The 15,149-nt window shown below is 37.4% G+C and overlaps 1 protein-coding gene across 1 annotated transcript; it reads left to right on the top strand.

Moving 5' to 3' along the window:
* Positions 1 to 11,808: 11,808 nt before the first annotated feature.
* Cpr97ea (cuticular protein 97Ea) lies at positions 11,809 to 14,907 on the top strand. Its single transcript, XM_078176559.1, has 2 exons — positions 11,809 to 11,859; positions 13,680 to 14,907. The coding sequence occupies exons 1-2, from the start codon at positions 11,842 to 11,844 to the stop codon at positions 14,562 to 14,564; spliced, it is 903 nt and encodes a 300-aa protein (XP_078032685.1). The 5' UTR covers positions 11,809 to 11,841; the 3' UTR covers positions 14,565 to 14,907.
* Positions 14,908 to 15,149: the final 242 nt, after the last annotated feature.

Consider the following 15,149-nt stretch of genomic DNA (forward strand, 5'->3'; position numbering starts at 1 on the left):
TCGGGCCCGTTGGAAGCGTATCCTGATGCCCTTTACCGAACTTATACCCGCGGACGATGCCCGGCTTTCGATTTTCATTATTTTGCCGACAAAATTTCATACTGTTTAACAATCTGTCTACCGTCGATTTTCCAGTAGCACAAGTCGAAGCAAAAGTCAGCAATTGAGGATTTCTTGGAAAATTGTTGAAAAACGAGAACTCCTTCTAGATAAAAGAAGTATCATTCCTTCATCGGATATCAGAAGGATAATTCCTTCTAGATAAAATTTAATCATTGAGAATACTAATCTGGCATTACAGGGTCTGCACATTAAATTAATCCTTTTGTATCGCAAATTAACTGTATTGTAGATCATATTAATTTGCTTGCAAATAAAATTAATCCTTCTGCAGAGCATTCTGCAAACAAAACTAACTTTTCTCCAAATTAAATTCACTCATTTGTAATCGTTTGAAGTAAAATTTATGTTAAATTGAAGAATTGAATTAAATTCTATAAATCATTGACGAACATTAACCATTTCCACATGCGATACAAGCAAGAACTACATTGCTTAGGTCATGGTATTTATAAAGAACTTCATTTACCATGACCTTTATACGATTTATTCAGTGACTTTATATGGTAAAGTCATAAAAACAATATAGAAAAATGGATATTACTTCTGTAATATTGTTTCATTTTAGTCAACATTGAAAATATTAATGATGATTAATTATTTGTAATGAAATTCATACTATTCTATAAATAAATATATGAATTCACATTGAATTAAAAAATTCAGTAAAAAACAGCGAATTTTGATCTGTGAAAAAATTCATTTATATCATAATTTGTATTATATCAAAGATAAATTGTATCATTAAAAAGAATGAACAGTGAAAACCATTCTATAAAATTGTACAAATTATACGCTACAAATGTATGGAATCTATAGTTTATTTATGCTTGATATACGTAAGCTTAAGATACGTAATTTTATGTAATAATTGAAACCCCTTTTTCGCGGGCATACGTTATGCAACCCGAAAAGGAAAGTACGTTGATCTTGTCTCGTGTAACGGTTTCTTTAATTGGTTACGTTATCGTGGATTCTTATAGGAGTTTTCAGTTACCTTTATCGTGGAACTGAATATGGAATGGTATTCGCTCTGCATTGACAACACGTTTATGTCATTTAGCTTAAATAATTCTCTATTGTAACAGTTCTGTATTCCTGACTCAAGAAATATGTTCTGCAAATTTAATTTTTGATTGCACATAGATTGCGCGACTTAATACACGCAGATCGATAAATATATTAATACTTTAACTAAATCGCGGCAGTTCCCTAATAGTTCAGAATTTCATAGAAAAAAGTGCAACAGTAAGAGTAATCTCATCCATAACCCATCAGAATGTAATTTAACAAGTTTTTTGGAAATCATTATTTAACTGAAAATGATCGAGCTCCTTTTATTAAACAGAATTCAGTAATTGCAAAGTCTCTTAATAAGCTTCAGTTAAATAAAGATGTTAATTGCACTCGAGAAAATGTAAAATAAAAATTCCTTCCTTAAATCAAATATAATGTCTGATATAATTCTCTGATTGATTAATTTCTGTTTGTACAGACCGTATTGCAGAGCTTAGTGTGTGGAAAGCGGAAATGTCTCGAGGTTATTTAACAACAGTAATAAGAGTAGACAAAATAGTAATGTAATAGGAAAACGGAATCATTATTTGGTCACGTATCGATCGAAGACAAGCCTATTTGCTTGCTACTAAATATTTTATCTGCGATGACAGAACGCAGGGATAGGAACTGTTTCATCGATATAACCGCACGCAATTTCGTGATTCCGCGTTCACTCTCGGGACATTCTGATGCAAGGCGTGGTGCGACAGTTTGTCGAGCCAGATAAAACTTGCTTTCCTTTACGCGCACAATACATGCATGTACACGACTTTCATCTATGATGGCTGCGTGACTATCACATACACAATTACAGCAGTACGTTGATTATGGATCTATGAACTAATGCAGAAACAAATTAAATCTGATACACGTTTTCATTCGAAGAGTCGGTATACGGCTACAAAGGTTGTAAATATTATTATCATCGTGTTGTTTTGCTGTACAAATGTTGTTCGAAAGTTCACTAGGTGGTCCCTTCAATTACACCGAGTCCTGAGCTTGATTACTGTTAGGAAAAGTTGTACTTATTCATTTATAAATAATACGCCTATGAAATATAACCGCACTTTCTCCTTCATAATGAATTTGTACATATTTCTGAAAGTAATTAACTATTAATATAGTTCTCCACGATCTTAAAATTACATGACTCGTGAGATTTTGTAGTTATCTCTGTTTATTACATTCTTGCAAACAATAATTAGCAAATTTCGTTATAAAGATCAACAAAAAAATTAACCTTGAACTTTAGGTCAAGGTCAATTTTAAGGACACTTTCCTTAACGAAGACGTAAAATTATTAGTTAAAACAATTATTGGTAAATAATTTCGTTACGATTGTAACGTCAAGTATGTTACAATACAACAGTTATAATGAAATATCGTCGATCATGTTAACGAGATCATTTACAAGTCATGAGGAGAAACACAATCAAATATAACTTTCTCTTGGCTTTGTTATCGAAAAGAAAATAACTTCTGTTCATTGTGACCTAGCACAGCCGTTGAGAAAATTACAAGATTTCCAGTAGTTAGGGTATAAATTGGATCGAATTTCTAACTACGTTTTACCAAATATATGCATAAACGACACTTGTTTGTATACACTTTCAGTTATAGGTCATATCTATGTTGCTTATACATTTATTATCACCGAGGAATCAAAACAATGTTGCGTGAGTTCTTTCATTCAACTGATTGATGCGTATCAAAGTTTCGCACGTATTCCTTATTTCTCTCGTGTAATTACGCGAATGTTCACAAAGCTTTCGTGCATCAAGATGTCCGTGAAACACGGGACGTGAGAGACTAAAAAATGGAAACAAGTGTACCGTTTGTATTGTCATATGAGGATCACGGGTAGGTTATTCGCATAAGAATTCACAAACTGTGACCTTCCATAAATAATGGTCTGCGATTGCTGCATCGGATAATGCCTTCGTGGAGGTTACATTAGTCAAAGGATTCATTTGCACCCAGTCATTTATGGATTCACATGAGAATACTTACAACGTTTCAGTATCTATCGAGCAATAATCATTTAATGGTGAGTTAATTTGATACCATCATTAATATGAAGCACGTTCAAACGTACCATTATATAATTTCAATAACTACAACGTGAATTTATTCAAAGAAGTTGTTAAAGTGAAGCAAAGAAATCATATCCACAGACGAAAATATTTTTCAAAACTACGTTGAACTTAATTGAATGCTATATTGTATGTAGAGCGCATAATGTAGCGCGCGAAGAAAAAGTTGGTCAACCCGAGGAAAGAATTTCTCAATCACGGCTGCAGTATAGTTTAATCACGTCTTTGCAATAATACTCCCAATTTGGGCCAAGTCGGCGTGATCCCGCTGTTAGCTGCGAATCAGATGTAACAACGTTTCGGATTGTTACATAGAAATAGAAAGTGGATTCAATTAAAGAATGCTGCCCGTTAAAAAGAATGCAAGTGAAAACAGGACAGACACAGTGGACAATAAAAAATGTCACAGAATTCCTTTGATATGGTAAGATAATACAATTTCAATTTCAACGAGCCTCGATAAACGAGTTTTTATGTTAGTCAATTAAAAAGTCTAATACAGAAATAATGGTAATGCACGTACAACACAACGTTACTGTGCTATTGGCGCATGCAGGTAAAATGGGAATTCTTTCAATAATTTATGTGACCTGTGAAATAATATATGAATTTAGAAACATACAAGAAAAATTATTCATTATAGATCACATTTAAATTTGAAATTTGATCTGTTTTAGTTAAGAATAGTGTTTCCAAAAATTCTGTTTTGCGTTTATAGTTGCGCTGATCATAATAACGGAAAATGAAGTTTTTGTAAAGAAAACAATTGAAGAAATTAATTCACAAATAGAACTCAAATGGCAAATGAGTATTGAGATATTTTAATACGCAATAACAAATGAACTAAACTGCATTGTTTTATTGAGGTAAACAGTAAACAGTCACATTTTTTATTGGCAATGTAATTCTATAGAAGGGAATTTTATTTATAGAATAAGCGACTAATTACTGACATTTGTAGAAAACTTCAAAATCAGTTTTATAGCGTAATATGGTTTTCTACGCTCCTAAAGAGAGTGATACGTGAAAGGCAGGAGTTTGCAGTTCGTATTGACCTTGCATTCCTTCTACTAACTCATATTATTCTACAGGTCGCGTGTCGAGCCTACTGTCTAATCCTTTGCCAGGATTCTACCGGAAGTGATAGTACTGTACAGCAATATTTTCGCTTCAAATTACATTTCGGAGTTGCGGTCGAATATTACAGAAATTTGATACACTTTACGATGTAGTTTTATCAATGTCGATTATATCTTTTATCGTTATTTCTGAGAAGAGTGCCGATTATGCAATAAAATTATATAGAATGTAATGAGATAAACAGTTTGATCCTGTACCGATTCACAGGGCCCTCTCGTCGATCCAAAAAGATTCGAAATAATATTTTTTAAAAAAGAAACACGCACGTGGTGTTATAAAAGAGAAATCGTACTTCGCCAATTTCTCTAACACATTAGCAGATAGAGTCGAATAGCTTTGCGGTTCGCTTCTCAACGCCTCTATCAATCTGTCAAACTCATCGAACCGTGTATATCTTAACATGTGTTATGATTTTGTAAAGTGTTAGCAAAAGTATGATCCTACAACAACCAAAAATGTTCATGATAACAGTAATACTCGTACATCTTCGCTTTTAAATTTTCTAGACTTTACTAAACAACAGGTTTGCTATATTTCGCTCAGGGACATGCGACACTTTTGGTCGGCATTAATGGTTAAATTTCACAGCCCTATAGTTGGAAAGTAAACGAAATAAATAAGTAACCGTTATATACGTACGACCGAAATTAAAATACATCGTCTTAAATTGAGGATCGAAAGTGTAGGTTCGTGGTTGCTATAGCTTCTGCCCCGTAACACTTTCTGTAGCACAGCCTGTACATTTCGGTTTACGACTTCCTAAGAATTGCAAAGGGATATATCTTGATGGACGTACGAAATTGACCAGTCGATCTCCCTTTCACCGGTTGGCATTGAAACTCACACAGCGGAGACAGATTATCGGCGGACCGAAGCCAACCGAAGGCGTAATTCGGGTCTCTGCAGGATAATTGCTACGGCCCTTAATTGCGAGGTGCACGCCCCGTACAAGATTGCGCTGAATGGGATCTTCCGGCGGGCCTTGGAAACGCTACGTATACCGTCGCAAGACGGGACGATACGAACATTGTCATCCGTTCTATCGCGGTAATTACATCTGCGACTGTTCCAACTGCGTAATAGAATCGTGCGTTCGCTGTTATAATTAATATGAGAGCCGCAAAGGGATTCAAATGGGTCGCGTATGATGTCCGCGTGGGAATTTCGGTAGAGGCCGATCTTTGTTGCATGGTGCAGCAATCATTCGACTTTGAACAGTACAAACGTTGCCGTAATAAGTGTGCTATTGAGTCTGGCTTTCTTAGGCATCCGATTTTCTTCGCGAGTATATTCGATCGTAGCATGAATCGTCCAGTTTTTTCGCTTTAAAAATTAAATAGAATTGCGACAGTGTCTACGACTTTCAATGTTTTGTGAATAGAATATTACAATACTTCTGGAACAAATCCATTTTATACAGCTAGATTCATGATTGTATTGATAAAGATAATTGTATTAAACGATTACTCGGCAAGTCTTATGTAAATTTGGATTATTACATTACTATTTTAAACAATTTTTGGCAGTCGTGTTGTATTGTATTTAGTAAAATATATGTTTGTAACTGGTAAAATAAAAATAATATTAAGTCTTCCTTATTTTGACATTTTCTCGTATTTCATAAAGAATATCAACTAAAATACGCAAGAAAAATGCTGTACATCTTTTCCCTTTTAAGATAATGTTACATAATGTTATCATTTTTTTCTGTTCTATTTTCTAAACCAATTGAATTGGTGTTCATAATTTATAATAATATAAAATAATAGAATCTTTTACTCTGCGTCATGCGTTGGAAACATGAAATTATAGAAAAGTTAAGATACCATTTCACTATAACTTAACTATAATTTGTGTTACCTTTGTAGACCATTGAGAAAAATATTTCCCAAAAAATTCTGAAAAAACCATATATTTGTTATGTACTTTTCTTACGCTTTTTATTTATTTTAAATCTAAACAAAGTAAAATAAACAGTTACATACTCTTAGCAACTCTATGGTCCTCTGAGAGTGAAGAAATATAAACATCTTTCGACTAAAATAATGTTAAAAACAAACTGATTTCTTTAAATTCAATTAAAAAACACATAAAAGGAACATAATGTCAATAACGACGTAAATTTACAACTGCTTTAGAAAACCAGGAAGGAAAATAAAATTACTGTGGCACTATCAAATGGTTGCGAACGTTGATAAATGGTATTCGAAACGAATTTTCATTGGATAACCTCAAACATCTACGTAAATGTTCAAAACCGAATATTTAGTTACTTATTGTTGTTGTTAGGTATATTAAAAAAAATCTTGCCAGTGTTCATGGTTAATCGTACAGGAATGGAGTGTTGACGATTAATGCATAAGCACTGTACAACTTCAGATTCAAAGAAAGATAAGAGAAACAGAACCAGGGCGTAGGAAATATCAATCCGTTAACAGTTGACCGACTAATATGCCAATAGAAAGTTACAAAATGTCGATCGACCGGCGGTTTTACGGCAGAAACGGAGGCAGTTTGCGTGTTTCGCAAAAGCCAAGTGAAAACGCCGAGTGCTCGGCGCGTTTCCAAAGGCCGAGATCTGTTTCACCGAATCTCCGTTCAGCCTTGCGCTCGGTCAGTTTCAAGGTGACAAGTAAAGGAATCGATACTCTCTTCATTCCTTCTCGCCACACGCACTGTTAATTTTCACTATAAATCGAAAAGTCAACAGCGTTTGTAAACCTCAAACTTCCGCATTAAATGAGTTACTGTATTCATAAACACAAAGCAATCAATGAAGAACATAAATATTAACGCATGACATAATAGTTTAATGCATGACTTGAAAGCTCAATTAAATATTAATTATTCAACCTACAAATAACTCTATAATATATTCGTCCATAACTGTTCAGTATTAGTAATAAAATAAACTGACTGGTACTTAGTATGAGTGTAATACATTATTAGGGCAATAAATCTTTCATTTATGTATTAAACAATTAAGATTATGCTAAGCGGTTAAGTATCTGCACTCATTTAAATAATTTTAAAAAATTCTCAATTTACTCCAGGAAAATGTTTTTGAATAAGATTAAAGATTTACTTGTTTGAACTACGTTTATTGAATAATTTCCTATCAAAGAATCTTTAGCATCTCAACAATATTTGAACAAAAACTGTGAAACCGGTGAATTTGGCCGACACGGTAGGGTTTGGTGTTAAAGAATCATTCTTATTGAAAAAAAGAGCGGTAATAGACGCTGGCGTCATCGACACAATTTCAAGAAACGTTCTGCGGAAAACAACTTTTTATCATTATATAACTCCATTATCGCAGAGTTCACAGACACTGAACAATGTGCATTTCATTTCTTGACAGTTATTTCATCTGTTGGATTAATTATATAAACGTTACTTAATTGACGTGATTATTCTTGCATCACTGAAAGTAAAATCGTAGACAGTGCTATAATTAGAGTTTAAACGCGTGCTAGCTGGCTCGTTCTATCTCATTCTACTCCATAAATGCATGACCAGTCTATAGAACGACAAAGTTGCCTTATCCGTTTTTAGCAAAATTCATCTTATAGATTGCGTGGTTTTTTATCGCGGAGATGAAAAGATACTGTGAATGTGTCTAGCAACCTGTTCACAACGGAAATATGAGGACTTTTTCGGTTGATTGCAATCGCATTCTCAATCAATACGGTTGCTTATTTTAATATTGTTTTTTAATATGTTTTCAATAATATTTTAATATTTTAAATATTGATACCCATGTCTTGCATCATCTGTTACACAATATATGTATCTAGAAATATTGATGAGAAACGTTTTAAACTTTATAAATATATGGGTCATTAGTGAACAGTAATAGTAACACAATGCAAAATATAACTTTTCATGATACGAAGAGTCAATATGACTTCAATGTTTTGTCACGTGATTTAGTTCAGACAATTGTTTTTTCTGAGATGCATATGACTTATTATCTTTTCTAAGATGTATATAAATAAATATAAACTAAGGTTTATATCTATGCATAAATGATATTAGAATTAAAACTTTTCGTGTAGGTGAAATAATAGCCTTTCGTTATTTCGTATTTTCGTTTCTATCGGAGTCGTTATTCACCCAGTACAGGAGTTTCTCCACGAAAAGGATAGTCATTCATTAACTGCAAGGCGATAAGCAACATAGGCAACAGTACTTGTAACGGTAGTTCAAGTCTGACATTTGAACTTTGAGACTTTTTTATCGACACGAAGCCGAAGGACAAATAATGACTATACTCAGTGAATGCGTCACTAGGAAGCAAGGGACATTACACGCGAGTTTATCCTTTAAACAAATAATTAATTATTCTACATTCAACTATGATTGACATGAGAATTACTTACATATTAATTTAAACTTGGATAGTTCTTTATTAATTCATAAAACATGAAATGTATAAAAAATATGTCGTAGAAATATAATTGTAACATTTACAAGTAATAAATAATGTTAATAATAATAATAATAAAATGTAATAATAATAATAAAAAAATGGCAAGCTATAAGAATTGGAAAACATTTGAGGAACAATGCATGAGCACAATAGGAACAATGAATTTTTAATTCTCTTTTAAATTTTCTTTTACAGGAAACTATTTTTTACATGCTTGAATTCGAATCAGCCCAATCAAAAGTTCATTTCACTTATCGTCATTTGTAAGAATTAATTCCTCGAGTGTTTATAAGTTAGAACTGCAACGAGAGTTGTAGAACTTGTTGAGTTAGTAGACCTGTATCGCCCAATGTAAATTTTTCGATAGAATTTCAGCGGAACGATTTTTACAGACTCCGAAAGCGGCGGGGACAGAAATGTATTTTTACACGAGACAGTACATTCGTTAAATTATTCCGTTCGACTTGCACACTGAAAATTTAATCGGTTGCGTAATATCATTATCTACATTCCTACTTTTACATAATAATTTCACTACAGAAGCTTAGTGCAGAACAGTTTCGCATGTTGAACTCAATTTTTCGTTTGTAAATTATTCGTGCACGCAGACGAGAAATTAAATGCTGCAGCTTAAGGCATTGCTGAAACGTACACTGCATACCGCTTATTAAATACGTTGTTTCATTGTAATTATTAAATAGTGAATCTCCTGCTTTTATGCCAAAAATGAATTGGCCAAATTGAAAATAGTGAAAACGTTCAACGATTTTTAAAATATTCTTGCATTATTTTCGACTCATTAAAATAATTAAAGAACGAATATTGATGTAGCTCCTGTGTCCTTATAATTGTATTCCTACAATCTAACAGTTATCTATCGCTGTAATATATACAAAAATCAATATTATATAATTTCTTAGTGACATACAAAATTTACTTTTTTTACAAATCTCTACACAATCAAAATTATTCACAAATATTTACAATCGTTACTAATATTTAAATTCAACTATCTCAAGGAAGATGTTATTTTTTGTTTCACATAAAAAAAAACTGTATATAAAACTATATACAAATACTTTAAACAATTACAAACATTTGAAAATGTTACGCATTATGTACCTTGCGCGCAATGATTCATTTTACTCAGACACGAGATTATCTACTTGAGCTACTCTTACTTTCGTTCACCGTTCATATTATTCATTACAATTTCGCAGAGTTTATAAATCCTCGCCGTCTGGCACTAAGATATAGTGCGTATTATGCTAAAACTACGACGAACCTGGAAATCCAGCAAAACCATAACTTGTCGCCCGGTAGACTACGTTCCTCCGATTGAAAACAGCGGATTTGTAATGTATGACGCTATAGGCGTGCTAATGAGACACACACGGTGACTCGAAGTGCATGACGATTGTGTAGAGCATACAGTGAAAGGTTCAACCGGGACAATAAAAATTCATCGGCTCCGGATCGGCAGTAGAATCGAGAACATAAGAATGATTTTCAAGAGCCACGAGAAACTGGAACAACCTGCCAAGCAACCAGGCAGCGTGTTCTATATGTGCCTGGGTGTTACTGCAATGGTAATACAAGAGGATACGGAGACAAATTAGAACCATTCTCCCGATCGAAAACTCGGTGGCGATCACGCCGTCCAAACTGTTTTGTCAATCGCCCGCGAACTAAGCAAAATAATCCACCCTCGCGATCGTTCGCACGACAAACTTAAGATCTCGTCAGGGCATAATACTGAATGAAATCATCGTTCATAGCGGACGGTTAGAGCAGCTGTGTTTTCTGACGTGCAGATAAAGTTTGGATTTGTGCGATTATTACTATATCTATGTTTCTTTGTGGGAAATCTTTATTTTATCATATTTTATTATCTTTATTATAATATATTTTAAATCTTTATTTCATTTAAATTTATTTTATCAAGAAATTAAATTTTCTGTTTCACAAAAAATACCCATACTTTTATCCTTTAAATCATCCTTAAACAAATTTTAAGACCCTCGTCTACATTTCACACTCTTAACCACTTATCTTCTAATCAAAATTTCGATTGCAGCTTCCGCCGAGATAATCTTTATCCCTCGCATTCCAGAAGCACGAGATTTATTTATTTTATCAAAACAACAATATTAATTACTTTGGCTTCAGCTGAGACGAATCGGACGAAAAATCAAGTTATTTTTATGAGCTTTGATAAAGAAACGAATTTGCTCCAACGCGGATGGAGAGAACCGTTACAATGAAACTACTCTTATTTATTTAAAAACATGTGATTCATTCGTTCGTGCGCACGCTAATCGTCCGAATATATGTTCGATATGATCGTATTTTATTAATTTTACGTTTCTGCAGTAGCAGTGGCGAGGGATTAGACAAAAGATCAAATTACGCGCTACTGTCGCTTGTTTTAAACCGTTTCATTTGTTTACGAGACGAGTTAATTATCTAAATACGCACCCGGTATGGCCGTACCGTAAATCGCGAATGGAATAAGAAAACGTGTTTCGCAACTGGGTGAAGCGTGTTTTATCGAGAGTCCGCGATCGGTCAACAAATAAAAAAGTCAGTTAATTTCAAAGTCTTCCCCGACGATGCAGGTTGACACCGCGGGGAAGACGGAGGAATGCAGGGGCCGATTTCGCCGATAAAACTGGTGCATGGGCGACGTCAAAGTCGCTGGAGGGTCCAGAACGGTCGCGATCGATTTTCCAGATTCCCGAGAAGCCGGGACAGCCTGGTGGGGAATATTTAGGGGATATAAGGTGCTGTAACAAGACAAGGTGGCTGTATATACAGGAGTCGAATAGATAGTGAAAGTCCCCCAGAGCTAACAGGAGCGTAGAGGGCGAGAGGGGGGTAGGAACGGGGGACCCCAGTAAGGTATATGAGGGCCTCAGTTCGAGCAACCGCTGGTACTCTAGCCTCGCTGCTTACTTACATTCACATACACTAACACAACCCACCACCTGGAACACAATGCAAACCGTCTCGACGGTACGTATACAAGTGCGCCGTCGTCGTCATCATCATCGTCATCCTAGTCGCTCGTCGTAGTTATTGCGAATCCCTTCGGTAAATTTTCGTCAGCTCTGAACACGCGGCTGCGTCCGTCCATCGATCACGGTTGCTCTCACTCGTAGAGCCATCAGCGTGATTGTGATCATTGTCCTAATTGCTGCCGATGATCGATCGACACCCGGACTGGAGCTCGTGGTCTCGCGTGTGATGTGATCGTTTCTCGTCGTGACGGACATTGTGCTTGTGACTTGTGCATTTGCTGCTGCACCTAAAAAGAGAAAGACAATTGAAACTTGTATCGTCTGGCTGCGAAAGAATCGCCATGGGCAGTCACGGAACGATTTAGTCAGAGCAATTCGACGATCAAGTATGCGAGCTAGTTCTGTAACGCTAGAGCCGGGATCGGACGGCGTCTCTCGATCTGATCGGCACCACGCCAAGAGATCCACGCGACCGTGTACCTGGTTCTCGACTTTCTGCCGCGAGAGATCGCTATCTGCCCGTGAAAACCGGCCAGCTGAATTACGATTACGTTCGTGCGAGTCGTTCCCAATCGACGGTCAGACCTGTTAGTTAATCCCGATTTGGAAGCATTTTATTCGGCACGGACTTTCTGCTCCCCGTTGCCGAAAAAATGTTATGAAAGCGGTTCTCTGCGCGTGGCGAGCCGCACGCCGACTAGTTTTCACCGCCGCCCACTCGCTCGAAGAAAGAAAATTATATAATGAGTTACGCCAAACAGGAACACGTTCGAGAATTATGTCGGCCAGAATGCGTAGCGGTAGAAACCGTTTTCTCGTTCGCGATCGTTCGCGCGGAACTGCGGGGAAACGTGTTGCGCAGATGGAATCGCTCGAACTTGTCGATCTTTTTGATACTGATTTCAAACGCGGCCGGTTCTCGCGGAATCGTATGGCACCCACGGCTTGCCCACCCGATGGACCGCGGGGCGCGCGTAGATCGGCGGCGTTCGACGCGCGATTTTTCCACCGGATCACGATCAAGAATCCGGTATCCTTCAAGTGCGGTTATCTTGTCGACGCGATGTAATAAAGTCACGTCTGGCGGTTAAGGCTCTGGTATCGCGGAGGGTCATGCATCCTTACTCGCAGACCTTATCGCGAGTAATCACGATTTATGAAGCTGAGATTAATGCCTCGCGCGACCATTAAGATTACGATCTTAACAGTCTGCACAGACGATATTGTTTCAAAATCGGGGATCGTTTAATTTCAAGAACATACATCTCAAATATGAGTTTGTAACACCTGTAATATATATATCTCATTCAGGTTTGCATCTGATTCCGAATCTGCATTATCTAAATTCTCTATATCAATTATACAAATCTAAACCGATCCATAAATAACTTAATTGATTGTACTAATCAGTGAGGTCTTATTCTAAATAGTATTTCCAGTATAAAGTATCTATTTCTATGATAGTTATTATTTCTAGGATATGATAGTATTACAAGTATATCTAGGATATACTGCATAATCAAATTTGTACTGAAAGGAGCAAAATGTCGATTCAAACTTTTTAGAAGTAACCCTTAGGAGTGTAATTTGCACAAAAATCTGCAGAATAGTTATTACCATTGTCACTTTCGTATCATCGGTATCGAAACTTGAAATTCAATATTTTCAAAAACAAAAGCCATCCTGAAGAACACCTTGACATTTGTGCAATACCTAGAACCACTTCGAAAGAAATTTCATAACAGGCATTCTGCTAATGAAGCCCGTTGAAGAATGTTAAATAATTTAACTAGTTAATATTTTCTTCTTCCCCAGGTAATACTAGTGGTAGCTGCCATACTCGTAGTATCGGGACAGCAATACCAACAACCGGGTGGAAATTACGTGGAAGATTACTCTGCTTACGAATCGGCAAGACCTGCTCATCCAACCCCGCGCAGTTATGCGTCGGATGCGGCGCCTAATCGGCAGGCAGCTGGACCGACGACTCCGAAGCCAACGCCGGTGGCGATCCTGAAGCAGATAAACAGGCACAACGAGGACGGCTCGTACACTTACGGTTTCGAGGGTGCCGACGGCTCCTTCAAAATCGAGACGAAGCTGCCGACCGGAGACGTGAAGGGTAAATATGGGTTCGTGGACGACACCGGCAAGGTCCGTGTGGTGGAGTACGGAGCGAACCAGTTTGGCTTCCAACCTGCCGGGGAGGGTATCACCGTTGCACCGCCAACGTTGGTAGATGAAACCCTCAATCCGGAGGCAGTGGAAGGTCAGGAATATCAGCAAGCGAACCAACAGGCTGGCAGAGGTGTGCCTCTGCGAGGAGCAGCGCCTGCGCCCCAGCCAGCACCCCTGCACTACGAACCGGCGGCTTACGAGCGAGCTCACACACAGGCTGTCTATCCGGCTCCCAGGCAACAGCAAGCTCTGCAGAAGCCTCCCATCTTCAGTCCCGCCGCTGCCCCCAGACCCGAACCTCCCAGGCAATCCGCCATCCTCCAGCAGGAAGACATCGCCCCACCGTCCCAGCTTTACAATCAAGGACCTGCTCAGTTTGGTCCAGCTCCCATTCAAGAACGCCGATCCCAACCCCAACCTCGTAGCCAGAGCGGCGGCATCCTCGACCAGCTAGCTAGAGACTATGCTCTGCCGCAGGGCGTCGCACCGCCATTGCACGACATCAGCTTCGGTTATTACTAAGTCTTCTAGTCCCTCCTGTGTTCTTCAGGGCGGTCCTCGTTCGATTTGGTCTTTTCGTACGGTTTTCTGAAGACACGACGCTTCGGCGCCTGCGATCCTCGTGTTACCTCGCGGCCATTAGGCTGATTTTGGCCGAAGATGTGCCGAGGATCCGACGCCCGAATCGGAAAGGTTTGATCATTCACGCTAGCGTCTTGCGTGTGTACATTCTATTGTCTCATGGTCTCTTGAATTATTGTATCCGCTGATTTTCTTGTAAAGTCAAAGAGAGTCGCGGAAGGAAATTTCTGGTGTCCGCTTCTCTAAGAAGCGTTTTGTATTCTTGCCATTGGAAGGGCTCGTTGGAAACATGCCGATACAAAACTAGTTTTTTAAGTTGGAGTCGCGCAGAAATTATGTTCGAATGAAATCGTTTCTCCCGACGTGAAGACCTTTTTGTTTATCTTGTACAACTTTAAATACACGTTATGTTAAACACTATCAAGTTTGTAATAATTAAAGAATGCTCAGCGAGGGTTAACACTTACGTTTCTTTAACCTTGCGGAGGTTGTGGCCGACGGACACGCTAACATCCAAGAGTATTC

The sequence above is a fragment of the Augochlora pura genome, chromosome 1 (assembly GCF_028453695.1).
Source record: "Augochlora pura isolate Apur16 chromosome 1, APUR_v2.2.1, whole genome shotgun sequence".
NCBI lineage: Eukaryota > Metazoa > Arthropoda > Insecta > Hymenoptera > Halictidae > Augochlora > Augochlora pura.